General features: G+C 37.1%; 1 protein-coding gene across 3 annotated transcripts in view; it reads left to right on the forward strand.

Moving 5' to 3' along the window:
- Nucleotides 1-23597, forward strand: part of SCAPER (S-phase cyclin A associated protein in the ER) — a 460910-nt gene that overhangs the window by 371181 nt on the left and 66132 nt on the right. For all 3 annotated transcript variants that reach the window (XM_032865126.1, XM_032865127.1, XM_032865128.1), the window contains one exon: nucleotides 19133-19365. In XM_032865126.1, the coding sequence (XP_032721017.1) occupies nucleotides 19133-19365 (233 nt within the window). The remainder of the gene's footprint in view (nucleotides 1-19132; nucleotides 19366-23597) is intronic.

The following is a 23597-nucleotide window of genomic DNA, read 5'->3' on the forward strand; positions in this document are numbered from 1 at the left end:
GTCAACATATCATAAAATATCAAGAGCTGTAAAGAACTTTAAAGATTCTGTCATACAACCCTTTCAAATTTCAGGTGAAGGAATGCACTCAGAGTCTTAAATAACTCTTGCAAGGCCACATGCAAAGTTTGTGGGGAAGCCATACTAAAACCCATTGCTTTTCCCTCCAAACCTTGTACCACACTGAGACACTTTAGCATTTACTGAAGTGCCTCTTAGAGTGGCTCTGTGGGAATACAGGCAGACTCTCCAGAAGACTTTTTTCATATCACACATATTCTCCCTTCCTTTGAGATTTAGTGCATGCAGTGAGAAATACATGGGGATTTTGTTCCCCAAATCAAAGAGGAAGACTGAAACATTTTTAAATTTTATTTATTTATTTTTTTAACACCACTGGTCAAAATACTTTATTTTTTTAACATCTTAATTTTATTTTTTTCATGTTCCAAGATACATTGTTTATGCACCACACCCACTGCTCCATGCAATATGTGCCCTCCTTAATACCCACCACCAGGCTCACCCATCCCCCCACCGCTCTCCCCTTCATAGCCCTCAGTTTGTGTCCCAGAATCTACCGTCTCTCACCTTTCGTCTCCCCCTCTGATTTACCCCCATTCACTTTTCCTTTCTTGAAACCATTTTTTTAATTATAAGTTTTATGTAAAGTTTAATAGATATTTGGTAGGTATTTTTAGAAAAATGAGTAAATGGCATGATTTTGAAAACTTACTATTGCCTATCATTAACTTGGGAAGATCGTCTTCTTTGTTGAATCACATTACCTGTCTTGAGACTAGCACTTTCATATTTTTATGACAGTTTAATTCCTGCATGTGTTTTTGTCCAAGCTGCCAAAAACTAAGCTATCATGTATAAGACACTAGCATCATCAGGCTTTATTGTATCATGTCATTAGGCACTGTTCTTTCCCCAATATAAGAGAAGTCACAGCTCATGGGCTTCTGTCCCACTTACCACCCCTTTCTGTCACAACCAAGCATCTTAAGGAGCTATCTGCCTTCACTCTTTTCATTTCAGCACTACACATTCACTTTCTATCCACCGTACTTGGGCTTTTCTTCCCACTGTCTACTCAGAGTGCTTTCACCAAGATCACCAGTGACTTCCAGGTTGAAACTCTTTCCTCCTTTTGTTTATATAAGTTCTCCTCTGGACTGTCCTCCCAGTGGGCCATTTTACAAATGTTGATGTTTCCTAGGATTCCTTTTTGAGTTTTTCTTCTCCTCCCCATCAAGCTGTATGATCTCCATGGACAGTTTTATGTTTATGGCTTCAACTGTTATCCAGACCCTAGTGATCCTAAATCAGCATCTCCATAACCAGTATCCAAAACTTAGCATGTCTGAAACTGGGACTGTCCTCCTCCCTTCTTCTCTGTTCCCTATCCTGGTAAATAATTCCTTCTTCCGGGTGCCTGGGTGGCTCAGTGGGTTAAAGCCTCTGCCTTCAGCTCAGGTCGTGGTCTCAGGGTCCTGGGATCGAGTCCCACATCGGGCTCTCTGCTCAGCAGGGAGCCTGCTTCCTCCTCTCTCTCTCCGCCTGCCTCTCTGCCTACTTGTGATCTTTCTCTGTCAAATAAATAAATAAAATATTTTTAAAAAATAATAATTCCTTCTTCCCCATTACCCAAATATGCAATTTAATCAGATTATTCTCCATTCCCCATCATCTCTCAATTGTAACAATACAGTAGCCTCCTTTCCTGTCTTTAGTTTTAACCTCTTCTGTAACAGCCTACACATTGTGACAAGTCCTCTTTCTGAAATGAATCCTTTGCTGGCTAACCCATCACCTTCTAGATTAAGAGCTAAATTCCTTAATGAAGTGCACCTCTGTGATCTAACAGTGTGATTTCCCGCTGCTCTGGCTAAACCCAGCAACCTGCAGCTCCCTGAATGTCCACACACTCTGATGCCTTCTTTCATGCTGTTTACTTTGGTGCACTCTGCTGCCCCATACTACCACCACCTCACCAAGTGAAGTTCATCCCTTGATGGGGATGCTCAGGAGGTGCCTCCTTTGGGCAGTGTTCCTTGCACCAGTCCTCAGTGCCGTGAGTTTATTTCTAGGGTTGTTGCACTTATCACGTGGAATTCTAATTCTGGTGTACTTATCTGTGAACTCTTGAGAGCGGAACTGTGTCTTCGTGATCTTCACCAATTGAGCTCACCACAGAGCCTAGGAGGTATTTGAAAAATACTTTCAAGTACTAGTAGTATTTGAAAAATATTTGATAAGTGAATGAAAGAAATTGTTGTAAGCTAATGTGTTTTGTGAATCAGAGAATTATAGTTATTTCAAATATAGGTGAAATGTGGATGGCATACCTTTCCTTTCTCATGTGAATTCATCTCCTTCATGATTTACATATAAGTGCTTCCTTAAACTGAAGGAGTTCCTCCACAATGTTAATGTCCTTTCTGTAACGTAGATAAGCATGGCTCAATAATTATCCATAACCTGTCTCTCCTCACAAGTTTCCACTTAAACCTTTCTGAAGAGATTAAAGCAAAATTCAACTCTCGTTTCCATGTATGCAAAATGTAGAAATACCTATGAGAAAGTAATATTTATGTGTATTTTCCTAAAGTTCTACCTTTGAAACTTTCAGAGGTACTTGCTTATAGCTTTTGCTGAATATTAAGCTTCATCTTTTGAGTAGCTGTCACAAAGGGAAACAATGTTTAAATGATTAACATTGGATGAAGCTTGCATTTTGATTTACCTAATCATGGTCACATGTAAAGACTCTGGAAAGTGGTAATAAAAATTCCCTCACACTTGTTTAGTGCTTTCTAATTTCCAAGCACTTTCACGTGTCCTCTTGATTAACCCTCACTACAGTACAGTCAAGTAGTTAAAGGCTCAGGCTCAGCAGGGGGACCACCTGGATTGAGATCCTGACTCTGCCATAATTTAACTTCTCTAAACCCTAGTTCTCTTTTCTGAAAATAGGGATAGTAGTACTGCTCTGTGGGAGTATTATGTGGGTCAAGTGTGAGGATCTGGGTGAAGTTGTCACCACAGGATCTTACACTGCTAATGTAAGCTGTTACTAGCACTACTGCCTCTTCCACCACTACTATTACTGCTACAAGAAAAATCCTTGTAAAGTAACAGTGGGTATTACTCTCTGGAAAAATCGGAGGCCTTAAGAAGCAATTAAGCACTTGTGCAATGCCCTTCCACTATGGTGGTTTCAGAAAAGGTTGAGTAGGAGGAAACTGGGACTTAACCACCTTTCCCTACTAACATGCCCCACCACCCTCCTTTGGAGGCCATTTGGGGAAAAGTAACATACTACCTCTACTCGCTCCAAACCAGTGTGGTATCAGTGGAGAAACTATGTGAGGAGCCTGAACTCCTACTGTCACCAAACTAGAATGGGACACCCTCCCTTCACCCTGAGAGTGTCAGTGAAGGCAACCTGGACTTCATCCCTACCTAACAGTAACAAGGTGTCGCCCCTACCTCCCAACAGTGTGGTATCAGGGGAGGTATTCTAAAATGCAAGATTTAGGTAAGATCCAGTGTTCTTATAACCTATAATCCAAATGTCTAAGATACAATTAAAAATCCGTCATCATACCAAGAGCTAGGAAAATTTATACCTGAATGAAAAAAGAAAGCCAAATAGAAATACTATGATTATCTCATGGGATTTTAAAGCAGATATCACAAAAATGTTTCAACATGCAATTAAAATACGCTTTTAAAATGACAAGAGAGAAGGTCTCAGCAAAGAAATAGAAGATACAAAGATAAGTCAAATGAAAATATTAGAACTGACAATTATAAATCTATGAAAGTGTGGGTGTGCGCGTGTGCACACACACACCCCTCCCCTACCCATATTGCTTACCCCTAGCCCATTAGTCCCAGTTGCTTCTGTTTGAATGGCATGGTTTGAATTCCCAAAAGAGAATGAAAGCTATTATGGTAAGATGTATCCCAGTGTGTGTTCCTTGGTTGGCTATGTGCATTCAGAGAATTCAGGCTTAAGTCTGGTGTGTGAGAGGCATAGAAAGCAAGCATATCACCTTTATACAAAAGTAGGAGGAACAGATAATTTTTAGAGTGATAGAATTAGGACTGATAAAGATCCTGATGGTCTGGTGTTCAGTTTGAAAAAAATTATCTCCAGAATATAAGGTGTGGTAATAACTTAGCTTCTCTGTTGCATCAGTGTAAAAGGCTCAAGGTTAGAGGAAAGACCTATAGGTGTTAGATGACTGTGAACTTAGTATGTCAGGGGTGTTGCATGACTTCTGAAAAAACCTGTGATAGAATGTAGTTGAATAGTGTTTTAGAACAAGAGTATGATAGTCCCTCTCAGAACAGAGAGTAACCAGATAGGTAAAGAAGTATAAACCATGCCCTGTAAGAAACAAATGAAGAAACTGAGACTCAGTATTCATGAGACCTGTTTTGAAATTTCTGAGTGGTTTTCCTGGGAAAAGGGGAGCACTCCTTATTGCCACAGAGGAATGAAGAGACCAATGACCAGTGAGTTGGTGAGGAACTAAGAGCTTGGGGAAAAGGACAGACATTGCCTTAAACACAATAATTAGAACTATCTAAAATTGGAAAGCCCTGCCTCAGTGAGCACCCTCTGGCTGGGGATGTCAGATCCATATTAAGAAATCCCTCTAATGTTTGAGAAGATGGACCAGATACTGACCTAACTATGGAGCTGTCCAATGCTGAAAGTCTCTAATTCTCTATTCTTCTGGTTCCTCCCTCTAGCATTATTATTATATTATTTCTTAAGTGGTAGTATCATTATTTTACCTCTGTTTTCACTAGTTAACTGTTTTCTCACTGGCATCAGTATGCCTGCTTCCATCTCCTTTTTCATTGGTTTTGTTATTTCCTGGTTCTTGTTTGTATTCCAGATAGATAACTTTACTTAGATAACTTCATGATCATAAGTAAAGTCCTACAGAATCATAGAATCTGGGGATTAAAGGAGGCCTTAGAGATTAACCAGTCTAACCTCATACCAGGAAGATACAGTGACGTTGAATGTGATAAATCACTAAACATAGACTCCAGTGTCTGATTTGAGAAACTATTCCACCATTTACTGACTTCACAATCTTATGCAAGTTGCTTAACCTTTCTGAGCTTCTGTTTTCTCATTTGCATAAAGGGAGAATAATAGATATATTAGAGGGTTGCGTAAACATTTAATGAGACAAATGCATATAAAAACACTTCATTCACCCAGTAGACTCTCAGTATATATTAGTGAAAGCTGAATTCCCTGATTCTATAGACAAGGAACTAGAGGCACACGGGTCAAGCTGGTACTAGTGGGTAGGCTAGACTGAGACTCAGGCCTCTTGGATCCCAGGAAAGTACTCTCAGCCTACCAAAGCTGCTTTGTAAATGCCTCTAGAAGCTACTCATTCTTTCATTCCACAAATATTTAGGAGTACAAACTAGACCATAGGCACCGGAAGTATAGAAGCAAATGGTAGCTCACAGTCTAGTAGGAAGGACAGTTAAGAGACATTTAAAATGCATGTGGTTAATGTAATAATGCAGAGTATTCCCAGGAGCTCAGTTGAGGCATAAAATTTATGTTGTGGGTGGGGAAGACAGAATATGTATCACATAGACTGCTGCAACTAAAAGAGGAATAAAAGGTGAAGAAGAAGTAGGATATTGTGTGGACAAGAAGTAACCTGAAAGACTCCTTTGTTCCTTTTACTCACAAATTTACCCAAGGTGACAATATACTATACTTTTTTTTTAAGTGCTGGTTTTATTACACTTGGACCTTCTGAATGAGTCACAGTTGTTGGATGGCATGTCTTTTTCATCGAATACTGATATCTACATGTAATCAACAATTATTTTTTTTGAGCACCTGTACTACATAGTCAATGTTGTTTTAGGCCCAAGAACAGAGAAGTGAACAAAACAAAGTCTTGCCCTTATGGAGCTTATATTCTAATTGGGGGAAAGAGGAAATGTATTTTAGGAGATGACCATTGCAGTAGAACAAAAAGCTGAGTAAACAGTAAAGAGAAAGTGGTTTGGGGTAAAAGAATGTTACTTTAAAAAGGTAGTCTACAAAGGCTTAAGGATAGGGTAGCATTTTAATAGAGACAAGAGACACAGTGTACTATATGAATTTAGAGAAGTAACTGAGACAATAGATCAAGAAAGGCCTTGTTGGGGGCACCTGGGTGGCTCAGTGGTTAAGCCTCTGCCTTCAGCTCAGGTCATGATCTCAGGGTCCTGAGATCTAGTCCCACATCGGGCTCTCTGCTCTGCAGGGAGCCTGCTTCCTCCTCTCTCTCTCTCTCTCTGCTTGCCTCTCCGCCCACTTGTGATCTCTCTCTGTCAAATAAATAAAATCTTTAAAAAAAAAAAAAAAGAAAGAAAGAAAGGCCTTGTTGGCCATTATGAGGTTTTAGGCTTTTAGTTTACAAGAGGTAAGAAACCAGGGAATGTTGGGACACCTGGGTGGCTCAGTTGGTTAAGCTTTTGGCTCAGGTCATGATGCCAGAGTCCTGGGATTGAGTCCCAGATGGGGCTCCTTACTCAGTGGGGAGCCTGCTTCTCTCTCTGCCTGTCATTCTGCCTGCTTGTGCATGTGCTCACTCGCTCTCTCTCTCTCTCTCTCTCTCTGACAAATAAATAATAAAATATTAAAAAAAAAAAAAGAATCCAGGGAATGTTTGGAGCAGAAGAATGATACGATTCAACACTTAAAACCAAGACGTTTCCAAGTATCATGACCACTAAGGCATGTCCTCTAAAGTTTGTTAAAACTTTAGAGGACATAAAACTATATTATGTTAAAACTATATTATTTAGGGGGCGCTTAGGTGACTCAGTGGGTTAAAGCCTCTGCCTTCAGTTCAGGTCATGGTCTCAGGGTCCTGGGATGGAGCCCTGCGTTGGGGCTCTCTGCTCAGTGGGGAGCCTGCTTCTCCTTCTCTCTCTGCCTGCCTCTCTGCCTACTTGTGATCTCTCTCTGTCAAAATAAATAAAATCTTTAAAAAAAACTATATTATTTAGGACTTTGCATAAAATATGTAAACAGACTAGAAGTTATAACTATTAGTAAGGGAAATAATATTTGGGATAAAATTTAACATTCTCTTTAATATAGTCATAATATTATTTGTGGAATTAAAAAAAAAAGATGTTGAAAATTATTAGCCATTCCTATTTGATTTTATACTTTGAAGCCAAGTAAATCATCAGGGTAAATATCTTTTCACTAGTTCTCTTTTTATGCATAAAAACATAAGCATAGATGTTTTATAAAAATCAATAGGGAAAAAAAAACTGTTGTATGTCTAATGACAGTAACTAAAGGAAATAAGATAGTGCCAACAGTATAGAAAGCTCTTCTGCTGTTGGAACCTTTCACATTTTTTGCCCTGTTTTCCTTACTCTGACACTGTCTTGAGAGGGCTTTCTTCTTTTTAAGTTTTTGTTTAAATTGCAGTTAATATACAATGATTTAATAGTTTCGGGTGTACAATATAGTGACTCAACACTATAATACAACACCTGGTACCCATCATAGCAAGTGCCCTCCTTATTCCCCATCACCGATTTCACCCAGCCCCACCCACCTCCAGTCTGGTAACCACCAGTTTGTTCTCTATACTTACAATTCTATTTCTTGGTTTGCTTCCTTCTCTGTTCTTTTTTCCCCTTAGCTTATTTGTTTTGTTCCTTAAATTTTATTTAATAATGAAATCAAGTGTTATTTCTCTCACTTATTGTACTTAGCATTATAGCCTCTTGATCCATTCCTATCATTGTAAATGGCAAGATTTCATTCTTTTATGGCTGAGTAATATTCCATTGTATATATATATATACCTCATCTTTATCCATTCATCAGTTGATGGGCACTTGGGCTGTTTCCATAATTTGGCTATTGTACATCAGGGTGCATGTATCACTTTGAATTAGTATTTTGTATTCTTTGGGTAAATACCTCATAGTACAATTGCTAGGTCAAAAGGTAGTTCCTTTAACTTTCTGAGGAAATTCCATACTGCTTTTCAGACTGGTTGTACCAGTTTGCATTCCCACCAACAGTGTAAGAGGGTTCTCCTTTTTCCATGTCCTCACTAACACCTATTGTTTATTGTGTTGTTGATTTTAGCCATTCTGACAGGTGTGAGGTGATAGCTCATTGTAGTTTTAATTTGCATTTCCCTGATGATGAGTGATGTAGAACATCTTTCCATGTCTGTTGGCCATCTGTATGTCCTCTTTGGAGAAATGTCTGTTCATGTCTTCTGCCCATTTTTTAATTGTTTTGGTTTTTGGTGTTTTATAAGTTCTTTAAATTTTTGGAAACCCTTTATTGAATATGTCATTTGCAAATATCTTCTCCCATTCTGTAAATTGCCTTTTATTTTGTTGATTGCTTCCTTTTCCTGTGCAGAGCTTTTTTTTTTTTTTTTTTTTTTTTGATGAAGTCACAATAGTTTATTTTTGCTTTTTACCTCCTAGCCTCAGGAGACATATCTAGAAAGAAGTTGCTGTGGCTGATGTCAAAGAGGTTACTGCCTATGTTGTCCTCTAGGATTTTATGGTTTCAGGTCTCACATTTAGGTCATTAGCCATTTTGAATTTATTTTTGTGTCTGATGTAAGAAAGTGGTCCAGTTTCATTCTTTTGCATTGTTTTCATTTTCCCAACATCATTTGCTAAAGAGACTGTCTTTTTCCATTGGATAATCTTCGAATCTTCAACTTTTACTTAGTTGAAGAATAATTGACCATATAGTTTTGGGTTCGTTTCTGGGATTTCTATATTAATGCATTGATCTGTATGTCTGTTTTTGTGCCAGTACCGTACTGTCTTGATCACTGTGGTTTTGTAATATAACTTGGAGCCAGAATTGTGATGCCTCCGGCTTTGCTTTGCTTTTCCACAGTTGCTTTGGCTATTCAGGGTCTTTTATTCTAGGATCGTTTAGGATTTTGGGATTGTTTGTTCCAGCTCTATGAAAAATGCTTTGGTATTTTAATAGGGATTGCATTAAATGTGTGGATTGTTTGGGTAGCAAAGAACAATATTTGTTCTTCCAATCCATGAACATGGAATGTTTTCCCATTTTTTTGTGTCATCTTAATTTCTTTTGTCACTGTTTATAGTTTTCAGAGTACAGGTCTTTGACCTCCTTGGCAAGGTCTAGTCCTAGGTATCTTACTAGTTTTGGTGCAATTGTGAATGGATTGATTCCTTAATTTCTCTTTCTGATGCTTCATTGTTGATGTATAGAAATGCAAAATTTCTGTACATTGATTTTGTATCATGCGACTTTACTGAATTTTTGAATCAATTCTAGCAGATTTTTTGGTGGAGTCTTTCAGGATTTCTATATAGAGTAGCATGTCTCTGCAAATAGTGAAAGTTTTAATTCTTCCTTGCCAATTTAGATGCCTTTTATTTCACTTCAGTTTCTGATTGCTGTGTCTAGGACCTCCAGTACTAGTTAAATAACAGTGGAGGGTGGACATCCCTGTCTTGTTCCTGACCACAGAAGCAAAGCTCTCAGTTTTTCCTCATTGAGGAGGATATTAGCTGTGGATTTTTCACATAAGGCCTTTATTATGTTGAAGTATGTTGAGGTATTCTCTAAACCTACTTTGTTGAGGATTTTTATCATAAGTGGAGTTGTATTTTGTCAAATGCTTTTTCTGCATCGCATGAAGTGATCATAAGGTTCTTATCCTTTCTTTTATTAATGTGGTGTGTCATGTTGATTGATTGGTCAGTATTGAATAATAAGTCCCCCCTTGATCATGGTGAATGAGTCTTTTACTGTATTAATGGATTCAGTTTGCTAGTATTTTAGTGAGAATTTTTGCATCCATGTTCATCAGGAATGTTGGCTTTTGGTTCTTTTTTTTTTAGTGGAGTCTTTACCTGGTTTGTATCAGGGTAATGCTGGCCTTATAGAATGAATTTGGAAGTTTTCTCTCCTTTTCTATTTTGGGGAGTAGTTTGAGAAGAATGGATATGAATTCTTCTTTAAGTGTTTGGTAGAATTCACCTGTGAAGCCATCTGGTCCTAGACTTTTCTTTATTGGGAGCTTTTATACATTTCTTTCAGGTTGTCCAAATTTGTTGGCATATAGTTAGTTCTTCATAATATTCTCTTAAAATTGTTTGTATTTCTGTGGTGTTGGTTGTTATTTCTCCTTTCTCCATTGTGATTATATTTATTTGGGTCCTTTCTCTTTTCTTTTTGATAAGTCTGGCTAGAGGTTTATCATTTTTATTAATTTTTCAAAGAACCTCTCCTAGTTTCATTGATTTGTTCTATTTTTTTTTTTGTATTTTTTAGTTTCTCTTTCATTTATTACTGCTCTGATCTTTATTATTTCCTTCCTTCTATTGGCTTTAGGCTTCATTTGTTGTTCTTTTCCTAGCTCCTTTAAGTTTAAGGTTTGGGGGGCGCCTGGGTGGCTCAGTCCTTAAGCATATGCCTTTGGCTCAGGTCATGGTCCCAGGGTCCTGGGATTGAGCCCCACATCAGGCTCCCTGCTCAGTGGGAAGTCTGCTTCTCCCTCTCCGCCCCCCTGCTTGTGTTCCCCCTGTCACTGTTTCTCTCTCTGTGTCAAATAAATAAATAAATAAAATCTTTAAAAAAAAAATATATATATATAAGGTTAGGTTGTTTATTTGAGATTTTTCTTGGTTCTTGAGTTAAGCCTTTATTTCTAAACAATCTCCTAGTGGTTCTCAGTGAACTTAATTCATATACTGACCATTGTGAACAAATACACTATACAACTTAAAAATACATAAACCCAACTTCACAATACTAAAAATCAGTTGGATAGAATTACCACTGGATTACCAAGTTAATTTTCTCTCTCATGGAATCACGTTACAGAAGGATGGATTTGTACTACTAAGAAAAGCATCCTCCTGTATTTTGAAAAAGAATGTAGAAAGTTTGGGGAACAATTTTGGTAGTATGAGATAGTGGTGGATAAAGAATGTGAATTTGCCTTTTAAAAGTGATAATGACTTTTAATTTTGCTAAAACTCTTTGCCTCAGGGCTTGGTCCTAAAAATATTGAATTTCTCCTTGGAGCAGGTTTAGAGAAGCAGCACAGTACTTATTCCAACCCTGATGATTTCTTTATCCTCAGGAAAGTATCCTCCTCTGGACCATGGTTTCCTCAAATATAAAGTAAAAGAAAAAAATTGATTGTGAGGTTCTTTCTAGATCTAAAACTATATGAAATATCTGCAGACTTTACAAAGGTCAAATATATTTTGAGAGGAAGGGGACATTTTGTAGTAAGAATATGTACATGAAATCAATTTTTAATTTGCAATTATAAGATAATGACCACACCAGTGTGTTCTGAAGACATATACTAAAGGAAATAACTTTCATCCATTGGAGAAAGTTGTGGTTTTAGATTTCTGCCTCAGAAGTGACAAATTTAGAAGAGCCAAAAGCTACATAGCTCTGTTTTTTCCCAGGCCAGACCTGGTGCATACCAGCAGGTGGTAGTTACAAGCACTGCTGCATGCTGGGAAGGTAACCTTCCCCTGCCCTTCACAGACCACCCACCCCAGGATGGAATGTGTTCCAGATTCAGGTAAGCCAGGTGTGCAGTAGATCAGGGCAGTGAGCAGGGGGGTGGGGAAGATTTTGCTAGCACACCTTTCCTAAAGGACAGGGTCCTCAACCTGCAGTGTGCTCTTGGCCAAACAACTGTGCTGGCAGATAATTCAGACTCCAGTGTTGGTCTATAAACATGTATGAGAACTCGAGGTGTGCCTTTCATCTACTAAGTGTCCCAAAGAGCAGGCTGCTAATGAATTATTTTACCTCTGGCAAGTAATGATGATATCCAAGTAGACAAAAGACAACAGTATAGAAAATTGCTCTGGATCCATTATCCTTACAGTATAGATACCTTCTGCAAGTTTCTTTTTTATCAAATCTCATTTTTAAATAGGAGAAAGAATCTTTTGTCTCACTAAAGATAAGCCCCTCCTTACCTTAATTTAGGCAATTTTGAAATTCTTTCCTTGAGAGCTTGTTTGGAGGTCCTGGCTGGGGAGCGCAGCTGCTCTGTACCCTTGACAGAAGAATGATCCTCCTCTATGGGGGAAGGTGCTCCTTTTCCACCGAGCACTCAGCTTTGGGACAGTTGTACATGGACCAGTGAGGGAGGAAGGGGACACCCACCTAGCCAGTCAGGACCAGCCAAATCAACCCTGGTGATCAGTGGGGTGGCAGATGTCGCAGCCAGATCACCCTCACATCCTGAAATTCTTTCCTATGGGTGCCTGGGTGGTTCAGTTGGTTAAGTGTCTGCCTTTGGCTCAGGTCGTGATCCCAGGGTCTTGGAATCGAGTCCCGTATCAGGCTCCCAGCTCCACAGGGAGCCTGCTCATCCCTGTGCCTCAGCCTCCCTCCCCCCTCCCCCGTCTCTCATGAGTAAATAAATAAAATCTTAAAAAGAAAAAATTCTTTCATAGATGAAACAGTGGTTTCTTATTAAAGCATTGCTGTTAAATTATTTAAAACCAGCAAAAGAAAAATCTATATAGAAGGATAAGGAAATTTTCTGTGACCATTTGAATAAAATGTCCTGATAAGGCACAAAAAAGACTTCACTAAAGATTTCAGGCAAAAGAAAACTCTGTTCTCAGCAGTGAAGGGATCAGTACTAATGAAAAAAACACAGATATACATGCACAGAATTCTATGGAAAAATATGGTGAGGGACTGAACTGAATGTCAGGCTAACTTAGACTGTTGGAAACTAGACAATTATAGGGAGAAAGTAAAATACTGTTCAGAACAGTGAGGGCCTTTAGACCTAGGTCTGAAATCCCAGGATTCAGTGCAGCAAGCCTAATAAGGGAAGCCTGGCTCCTGCAGGCCACAAGCCTTCTTCATCTAACTGCCAGATTGTTAGAGAAGTTTTTCAATTTGTGTTTATGAGAAACTGCCAAGTGGTGTTTCTAAAATTAAGTAGAAACCCCCAACGAAATAGAAAATCAAAAGTTGTCAGCAGTGGACAAAGAATATAAGAATATGATAAAAATATATCTGATTTACATTACACTGAGCTTATTTTCTTGGGGCCGATGAAGAAGTGACATTTGATGCTCAAACCACATTGACAGTTTCTGAATAATGAGATTAGTACCTTTAACCCAGAATTATCCCATCAACCCTTAAATATATTCTCTTGCCCTTTGGCCAAAATGAAGGTCTAAAAGAATTTTTCTTCTTCTTTTTTTTTTAAATGGAAGAGACATCTGAAAAACAATGTTCGGCCCATGACCAATTTTCGCTTCTCTCCACCAAAGACAGAGTTTCTACAGATTCCTCAGTAAAAGAGATACCCAATGAGAGGAAATCTGTAGGGGGTAAGAGAAAGCACATGGGCTTTAAAGTCTCATAAATTCAGGTTCAAGTCCCAGACCTTCCATTAACTAGCATGTCCTTGATATCTCTGAACTTGAATTATTTATTTGTAAAAATTAAATGTGATGATATAAGAAAAATGCTTAAGCATTTTTGGCTTAGTAGAAAAACCTCACAGATGTTAATCTTCATCCTTCCTTCTCTTATCCCCTCCCAGTGAGTGTGACTCATAATTTAGCCCCCCTTTTGGGGGGTTATCTCTAGGTTGTCATTTTGAGCATAAGCAGTTATATGTAGTAAATAATAATATCAGAAGAAATAAAAATGAGCAAGTCTTAGTAATAACTGAGTCTCACATTAAAGTGCCTTTTTGCACTCATATATGTCCTTTTTTGTGTTTCCAGAACTGGTGTCACATTTTGCTACTATCTGCTTCTAAAATGGTCACCACTTTTCTCTTTTATATTGTTCTTTCTGTTCTTCTATAAACCATAAAACCACAGTTTGTTACAGTTTTTTGTAAAATCAAAGTCTGCAGGCTCTGAATGACCCTTAAGGTCAACAGAGCATCACTCTGATCCCTTGACCATTTATGTAGTAGATATGCAAATGCCAGAGAAGCAAGTGATTAAATAAATGACATTAATTTTGGTATTTCAGATTTTTTACATTTTTCCTTAATTCTCAACTATATTCTTTAAAGATGCAGTAGTGGATAAAGTACTTCTGATTAAGCGAAAGATTACCAAATACACATGCATAGTGTTTTATTTGAAATACTTGAAGGAAATCAGTACAGGTTTCTTAAAAAGAAAGGATTATGAAAATTTGTGATGATGAAGAACCCTGACATTACCCAGAAATGTATTTCTCATATTCTCTCTGTAGTGTATAAAAGAAAAAGTTGTTTTGGTGGATTTATTGAGTTAATTTTAAAATGTGGCCAATTTGAACACACAAGTTATACTTCCTCTGCCGGGGGCCCACTAATATTACAGTAGATAGATACAGGCCTGAATCCTCAAAAACAGAGAATGGGAAGAAAAGGAAAGCAAATATGTTTTAATCTAGAAAGGAGATAGTTGAAAGATGGTTACCTAAAAGATAAAACCTAAATTAGCAGGAAGAAAAACGCCAGAAGAAAATTTGTTTCATAGAACCCCAAAAGGCTCAAGAATTAGAGTCACCAGGATTCTCAGGGGGCTATAAAGAGTCTAATTGGTTGACAGTCTAAATAAGAGACAGTTTAGATGCCCTAGATTTCATCTGCCATGTGTACAGCCAAGTGCCTCCTCCCTACAACTGTGGCACAAGACAAAAGAGTTTGAACCAGGGTTACTCCAGGCATGGGGACACCATCTACAGCCACAAAAAGTCATACAAAAATAAAATGATTGGGTGCCTGGGTGGCTCAGTGGGTTAAGCCTCTGCCTTCAGCTCAGGTCATGATCCCAGGGTCCTGAGATCAAGCTCCACTTCAGGCTCTCTGCTCAGCAGGGAGCCTGCTTCTCCCTCTCTCTGCCTGCCTCTCTGCCTACTTGTGATCTCTGTCTGTCAAATAAATAAAATCTTTTTAAAAAATGATTAAGTGAAAATCTATTCCTTAAATAATGAGCCTCTCAGTCTTCTTCAGAACTCTTTAAATCTGTGCAAAAACGGGCAGCCCATCTTATGTACTCCAGGCTTGGAAGATACAGGATTTCATTCTTATGAAACTAACTCTCCTGGAAGAACAGATATATAAATACTAATATTTGGGATTCCCACAGTGGAAAAGCTAGGTATCTGTTTAGTCATCCAAACTGAAGCCCTTCACACAGAATTTGTATCCAGCTTATGACTGGATCAAGATTGTGATACAAGATTATGATAATCTGTCTGTTTATCAGTCTTGAGTATGAACAGAATGTCCCACATGACCACATATGTAAGGAAAGCTTAAAATATAAAGTACAGAGAAAGAACTCAGAGGAGATAGAGACCATGTAGGAAACAAAATAAAAATATTTAAAAAGTGTAATCTCACGGAGATGAGAAATATTGTATCCATAGAACAAAAAACTATAAAAACAAAACATATACAGAGCCAAAAAGAGCTCCTAAAATTAGAGACACCTGGGTGGCTCAGTCAGTTAAGTATCCAACTCTTGGTCTCCGCTCAGGACATGATCTCTCCCAGGGTAGTAGGATTGAGCCCCTTGTGGGGCTCCATGCTCAGTGCAGAGTCTGCTTGAGATTCTCTCTCTCCCCCTCCTTGTGCCCCTCCCCCACACATGGTGCTCTTTCTCTTTCTCTGAAATAAATAAATCTTTTTAAAAAAAAGAGCTCCTGAAAATTAGAAATATAGTAGATGAAAAACTCAGAAGGAGGACTGGAAAATAAAGTTAGGTGATCTAAGAAGTATGATAAAAAACAAAGAGATGAAAAGCAGGAGAAAACAAAATATTAGAAAGTTACAGGCTCAGTTCAGGACCAGAGTCCAACAGAGAAAATGAATGGGAGGAAATTAGCAAAGAAATAATTCAAGAAATTTCCCCATAAGTGAAACATGCAGTTTTCAGATTAAAAAGACAACTGAGTTTTTGTATACACACACACACACACACACACACACACACACACTCAATGAAGAAGGACCTATACCAAGACACAGGAAATCAGAGATTAGAAGTTCGTAGAAGTTCCCAGAAAGGATGAAACAAACTATGTACAAAAACATTAGGAATTAGACTGGACCTCTTAACAACAGTGCTTGAAGTTGGAAAGAAGGGAGCTGTCTTTTAAAACTCCAAAGGAAAGTTAGTTCCAACCAAGAATTCTCTATTCAGCCAAACTATCATTCAAGTATAAGGATGAAAGAAAGATATTTACAGACACACGGGTCTCAAAATTTTTCTTCCCATGCACCCTTTATTATTATTATTATTATTATTATTATTATTATTATGTTAACCAGCATACAGTACATGATTAGTTTTTGGTGATTCATTAGTTGTGTATAACACCCAGTGCTACACCCTTTCTTAAGAAGTTGTTAGAATATATTCCTCAACAAAATGAGAGAATGACAAGAAAAAGAGGAATCCAAGAAATAAAGGGAATCTAACCTGGGAAGGGGTGGGAGGAATTCTTAAGATGAAGATGAAGGACAGTCTCAAAATGAGAGTCGTACAGTAGGCCTACAGAGCAAGCAGGCCAGGTTAGTGCAGGGGGTGCGGTAGGGTTCAGGAGAATGTCTCCACTGAGGGAGCTAAAAAGAACCAATAATTCCTGATGCATCTGAACTTGAGAGGAAATTTCAATTCAGCCAGAAAGGTTGACAATGCATTAATGACAGGTAAATAGGAAATTCAGCATACAAAAAAAGTTACCCAACTAAACAAAAAACTTGTATCAGAAAGTAAATATCATTATCATATGATAAATAGCTTAACTGTGAATAATATATGTATAGTCATAATGGAAGAAACAATACCATGCAGTCAATAGCACTGCAGACCAAATGTTCTGCTTCTCTCTTTCCAAGTACATAGTAGGATGACACTTCTTGGCTCCCTTATGGTTGGGTTGGACTATGTGATTAGTTCTAGCCAATAAGGTGTGAGTAAAAATGGTGTCACTTTCAGATACTGCATTTAATGTTGATACAGGACCTTGCAGAGATCTTTTTTCTTCTCTGCCACTGTGACCTGCAGTGCCTTGTACTGTCCCTGATAAATTAATTTATTGGACTATTCAAATTAAAATTAATTAAAATTAAAAATTCAGTCCCTGTGTCACATTAACCACATTTCCAGTGCTCAAAAAAGCCACTGTGACTAGTGCAGATATAGACAGTATAGACTGAACACTTTGATCATCTTAGAAAGTTCTTTGGGTCATTGTTGCTATAAATGATAGTTGCTTTGTCACCTGGGCTCCCGAGTAAGGACAATAGGGATGCAAAGTCTCAGGCAGCCTGACACGGACATGTCATGTGAATGAAAAATAAAGCTTTATGTTTGAAGCCACTGATATTTTTGAGGAGTGTTTCACTGCAGCATAACCTCATTCTGACCTATAATAGTTTCAAACTCCATTCATCATATACCACCTTCTGAACTGGGAGAGGCTAGGTTACACTAGTCACAATCTGAAAAGCTTTGTGTGACTGTTTTATAACAGCTATAGAATTTCAAAGGGAACTTTCATCAGTTAACTGGAGTACACACTGCAGAAAAATTCTACTCTAATTACTTGGGCTTCAGAATGGCTCAGTGGTCAGAGATAACTTATGGTCAACAGTCTTATAACAGGCTAGTCTCAGTGAAGTGATTTTCATGGAATGTCTAAATTAACAACAAAAGGAATGGAAGAAACAATTGCCTGTGTTTATAAAGATCCTTTTTTTTTTAAATCCAAGTGATTATTTGTTCCTCTGTCTCCTGATAGAACTGGTGCAGGTATAGACTGAGGATAAGCAGAGGGTGATTGTTACTAAGTAAGTGCATTTGTAAAGTGTCATCATTTGCCAGGTGTTTTCCCCTTTGTCATTTATTTGAACTTTATAGTAGTCTCAGCAAGCAGGCAGATACAGAAACCAAGTCTCAGAAATGTAAAATTATTAAAGTCCTATAATCTGCTAGAAGAAAAACTGGATCTTGAATACAGTACCATCTGATTCCAAGTCCATACCTCCTTTCTTCCCATCCTTAGCTTACTGCCTCAGCCCCTTTCTTGGTAGTAAGGCCTTCAGGAGACAGCTCCTCTTCTTCCTGGGAAGAGTGAGCCTTTAAATAGCCAGGATTGCAGAACTAAGACACAGAGCTCCTAGCCTGGCAATTATGTATCTAGCCATTGTACTTCTTAAGTCATCCTTCTTTGTGACAGCTGATGTTCATACATCATACATACATAATAGTAATATTAGCAGTTGTAGTAGCAGATAACATGTCTGTGGGGCTTACCTATGGGCCAGACATTGTTCTAAGAACTTACACAGGTTGATTTACTGCTATGATTATGATTATCCTCATTTCATAATTGAAGAAACTGAAACACAGAAAAGTTAAGGAACTTGTCTAATAGCATATAGCTTCAGAGCCAAAACCCAAGCCCAGGTTCTAACTCCTGGTCCCACTTTTAACCATGTTACTTCCTGTAAACTATACACAAAGATGGCCAAATATGACCATATATAATAGAGAAAAAGCTGTTTTGCCATTTTGTGATAAAAATACAAATTTCACTTTAATAAATTTAGATTAGATATTTTTAGAATTCACTTTAACAAGAAAACAGTGCTGCTGTCAGTTTACCCATTGGTTCATTTTCTGGGCTCATACAAATTTTTAAAATAATTTATTCAATTGAATAAATAAAATTTATTGAGCACTTAATATATACATAGGCATGAGCTAAGCATTTTATATAGAGTAGCTCACTTAATCCTCATAAGAACCCTAAGATATAGGCACTGTTATTGTCCCTGTTTTATAAATGAGGAAATGAAGCTTGAAAGTAGTAACCTGGCCAAGGTTGCTCAACTAGCAAAGACAAAGCTGAGACTTGAACTCAGCAATGTAATGTCAGAACCAACACCCAAACATTTAACTAGCCACCTCTACAATTTCAAAATTACTTGTGATTCCAGAAAGGTTCCAAATTATCTCTGTCCGTTTCTGGTGGTTTTACTGAAATATAATTACTGTATTTTTTTCCATCTAGGTTTATGTTCCAGATGAAAATAATGCTATTTTGGGAAGAAATACAAATAAGCAAGTTTTTGAAGGTTTGACAACTGGACTTCTCAAAGTCAGTGCTGTGGTTTTTAGCTGCCTGATTGCCAATCGACCAGATGGAAACAGCCAGCCAACTACACCAAAAATATCAACACAGGAAATGAAAAACAAACCCTCCCAAGGTGATGCTTTTAACAGTCGAGTTCAGGACCTCATCAGGTAAAATTGCTAGATTCTTCAAACTTTCTTCTTCTTTAAAAAATATTAAAATTATTTAAATCTCAGGGCCCATGTGAAGGCATTGGTTCTCACAACACCATCCATAAATTCTTGGTGGAAAATACACTACATTTTGTAACACAGAGAAGAAAAGTCCTATTAATGAAAAGCAATACAGTTCTTCCTGTCAACTATTTCCCAACTCAAGAATTTCTGAGAATTCCCCTATTTCAGGTCATCTCTGGTTTTAAACTTGGTTCAGACTTAAAACAATAATTACTATTATTTATGGAGCACTCATTATGCAAACGTATTGTAATAGAAGCTTTGCAGCCCTATAGGTGTAGGATTTCTAATTCAGACTTTGTAGGTGGGGAAATTGCCAGAGAGCTTAAGTGCTTTGCCTAAGGTTATGTAATAAATAAATTTAAAAGTAGGTAGGAGATTTGAGATCAAATCTCAGGTCTAGCTGGATTCCTAAAATTTGTGCTTTCCACTACACAAATGTAGCGATTTCTGACACCTGTTCAAGGTCAACCCTGTTCACTTCTAAATATCACCTCTTCTCCAGGGAAATTTCCTCCTATTCTGACATCTGAACTCTTTTTCCCTCAGGAATCTTGAATCAGCTAGGGCATTTAATTTCCCAGTAGGGTTCCATTTGGTGTTAAACAGTTTCTTGCTCCACCTATCAGTAACTTTTCTGTGATCAGCACAGATCTCTGGTTTCCAAAATCCATGCAGTTTATTGCTCTGAAGCTTATGGTAGGTTAATAGGATAAAAGAGAATGTCCTCTTCTGTATTTGCCTCAAAAGAATTTATAAATTTCCTCTGGTTTTTCTGTAGTGGTTTCTTGAGAACAGTTGTTTCATTCAATATTTTTCTTACCCTTGATTACTTTGTTTACTTTTCCCTTCCATTTGCCTGCCCTCTTTCCCCAAGCATATTTATTGCTAGAGAGTACTAGGCCCTTTGGGTTCACAACCATTGATCTTACAGCACTTGACTTTTATCCTCCCTGGCCTTTCTCTCAGTTTCTTGATCCCCTTCAATTTCCCCACCTCCTTAGGTCACTGTAGAACCTATAGCGTCTCTGCTGATGCATGCCATTCTGTTCCAGCATTCTCCCTTGGGCTGCCGTGTGATACAGCAACCCTGTATTCTTGTCCATGCCTCAGCTGTGATGAGGTAGAAGGACCAGCCAAAGGCTTCAATGTAATTCTAATGGACTTTCCAGGAGAAAATACATATGTTTTCACATAGATTATTATGGTTACCAGATCCTTCATTAAAGAGGAAGGTATTGGGTAAAAAAATAACTGGTAATCTGCCAAACCAAATCTCATGTATCTTAAAATGGATAATGGACAATCACAGTCCTTTAGAACAAAACTCTGCCACTCCTTATCTCTGACTTGAACCACTTTTGGTGAAGGTTCTTTTCTTATGTATAATGTATTTTTAGTTGGCTTCATGATGGCTATGTGTAGAACCACAAACTGTAGTTTAGATCTGCCTAATGAAGCAAACAGAACATGTCTAATTCTTTCCATGCTTGCTTTTTCACCACCTCAGATATAATGACTAGAAATCTCACTCCAGTCCCTGCCATAACCTAGGAATTTTTTTCAGTTTATATCCGTAGAGTTGTAAAGCTGGGCAGAGAAAGTTCGAGCACGGTCTTTAGTGCTATTCTCTGGCTTGTGCTCTAAAAGTAGAGCTGGAGCAGAGCACAGCACCCTTGACACATGGCCCCTCCTTCTCCTCATCTGGGAGAAAAGAGGCAAGAGGATTTCTAACAAAGATGGTAATACCAGGATTTATTGTCATTATTTTACATGGTGCAATCAAGTGTCTAGATCTAAGGGAGTCTCAGAAATATTTATCAGTTCATGCAATGGTCACTTGTAGCACTTGGTGCCAGACGCCATACAAGGTCCTGGGATACAAAAACAAATAAAAAGACCTTTAACAGAATATCCAAATATTATTGTTTGGCTGTCAAAAATCAGAACTTCTTTCCAGAAAGTGAAAATATTGGCAGTGACAGTGTTTAGCACAGTTCTATGAAAGCAGTATTGTTTGTAGGATAGAAGCAGATTGCACTTTAAAAAAATACTGATTTGAAATTTGTTCAGGAAATGGACCAACCCTGAAGCTCCACAATTCTATGTTTTCTAACTTTCTTCAGATATGATTGACATATAACATTGTATAAGTTTAAGATGTACATTGTGATGGTTTGATACAAATAGACTGCAAATTAATTACCACAATAAGGTTAGCTAACACCTCTATCACCTCACATGATTACCTTTTATATGCGTGGTGAAACATTTAAAAGCTACTCTCTTAGCAACATTCAAGTACATGATATAGTACTGTTAACTATAGTCGCCATTGCATCTCCAAAACGTATTCATCTTATCAATGGAAGTTTCTACCCTCGTACCCTTTGACCAACATCTCATTTCCCCTAGGGCCTGGGCCTTAGTAATCACCATTCTATTCTCTATTTTTAGGAGTTCAGCTTTTTTAGATTCTACATATAAGAGACATCATACAGTATATGTCTTTTACCATCTAACTTATTTTACTAAGCATAGACTTAACATGTCTTCAGGGTCCATCCGTGTTGTTGCAAATGGCAGGATTTCCTTCCTTTTTTGGATAATATTCCATTATCGCTTCTCGGCCTTTTGGCTAAGATCAAGTGTGGATAATATTCCATTATACACACACACAGACACTCACACACCACATTTTCTTCATCCATTCATCTGCTGATAGACACATAGAGTTGTTTCCGTGTGTTGCCTGTTCTCAGTAATGCTGCAGTGAACGTGAGAGTGCAGATATCTCTTTGAGATGGTGATTCATTTCTCTCAGATATATACATAGAAGTAGGATTGATGGATCATATAGTAGTTCTATTCTCGGTTTTTTGAGGAACCTCCTTACTGTTTTCCACAGTGACTATACAAATACACATTCCCACTAAAAGTGTACAAGGGTCCACTTTTCTCGACATCTTTGCCAAAATTGTCTCTTGTCTTTTTGATAATAGCCATTCCTAGAAGTACAATGTGGTATCTCATTGTGGTTTTAGTTTGCATTTCCCTGATGATAATGAGGTTGAGCATCTTTTCCTGTACTTGTTGGCCATCTCTATATTCTTTGGAAAACTGTCTATTCAAGTCCTTTGCCCACTTTTTAATCAGATTATTTGTGTTTTTACTATTGAGTTGTAGGAGTTCCTTATGTATGTTGGGTATTGACCCTTTATCTGATACATAGTTTGCAAATACTTTCCCAAATAAACAAAAGCTGAAGAAGTTCATCACCATTAGACCTGCCTTACAAGAAATGCTAAAGCGCATTCTTCAAGCTAAAACAAAAGGAGGGTAACAACAAAAACACATGGACATGTAATAGTCACTGGAAATAGCAAACATATAGGCAAAGTCTGAATGTCTGATACTGTAAGTGGTGCACAATTCACTTAAAACCCTAGTTTATAGGTTAAAAATCAAATATATTAAAATTAACCATAACTATAGTAATTTGTTATTGGATAAACACATATTAAAAATCTAAATTATTACATCAATATAATAACAAAATATATAAATTATAAAAATATAGATTATATTTTATAAATATAATAAATATTTTATATTTATAAAATATAAATATATTTTATATATTTATACATAAATATATATTATAAATATAAAAATATAAATATTACATCAACCTGTAAAAACATATTATAAAATGTGTTTTATATTTTAGTATATTATAAAAATATATAAATATAAATTATTACATCAATAACCTAAAATATATATAAAATATGTATTTTATGTATATTAAAAATATCAATTGTTATTTATAAAATATATGAATATTTATTAAAATATAAGTTATTTATTAAAATATAGATTATTTTTATAAAAATATAAATTATAAGAATATAAATTATATAAAATATAAATTTATAAAAATATAAAAAATATATAAAAAATATAAATTACCACATCAATAACCTAAAATGTGAGCAGGGAAGAAGTAAAAGCATAAAGGTTCTATATGCTGTTAAACTTAATCTGCTTAAAGTAGGATGTAATAAATATATTTTATTTAAGACTCTTGGTAACTACAAAGGAAAACCTATAGTAGATACACAAAAGATTATTATAAAGAGTCAAATCACACCACCACAAAGAGT

The sequence above is a fragment of the Lontra canadensis genome, unplaced genomic scaffold (genome assembly GCF_010015895.1).
Source record: "Lontra canadensis isolate GAN:19392208 unplaced genomic scaffold, GSC_riverotter_1.0 scaffold28, whole genome shotgun sequence".
Taxonomy (NCBI): domain Eukaryota; kingdom Metazoa; phylum Chordata; class Mammalia; order Carnivora; family Mustelidae; genus Lontra; species Lontra canadensis.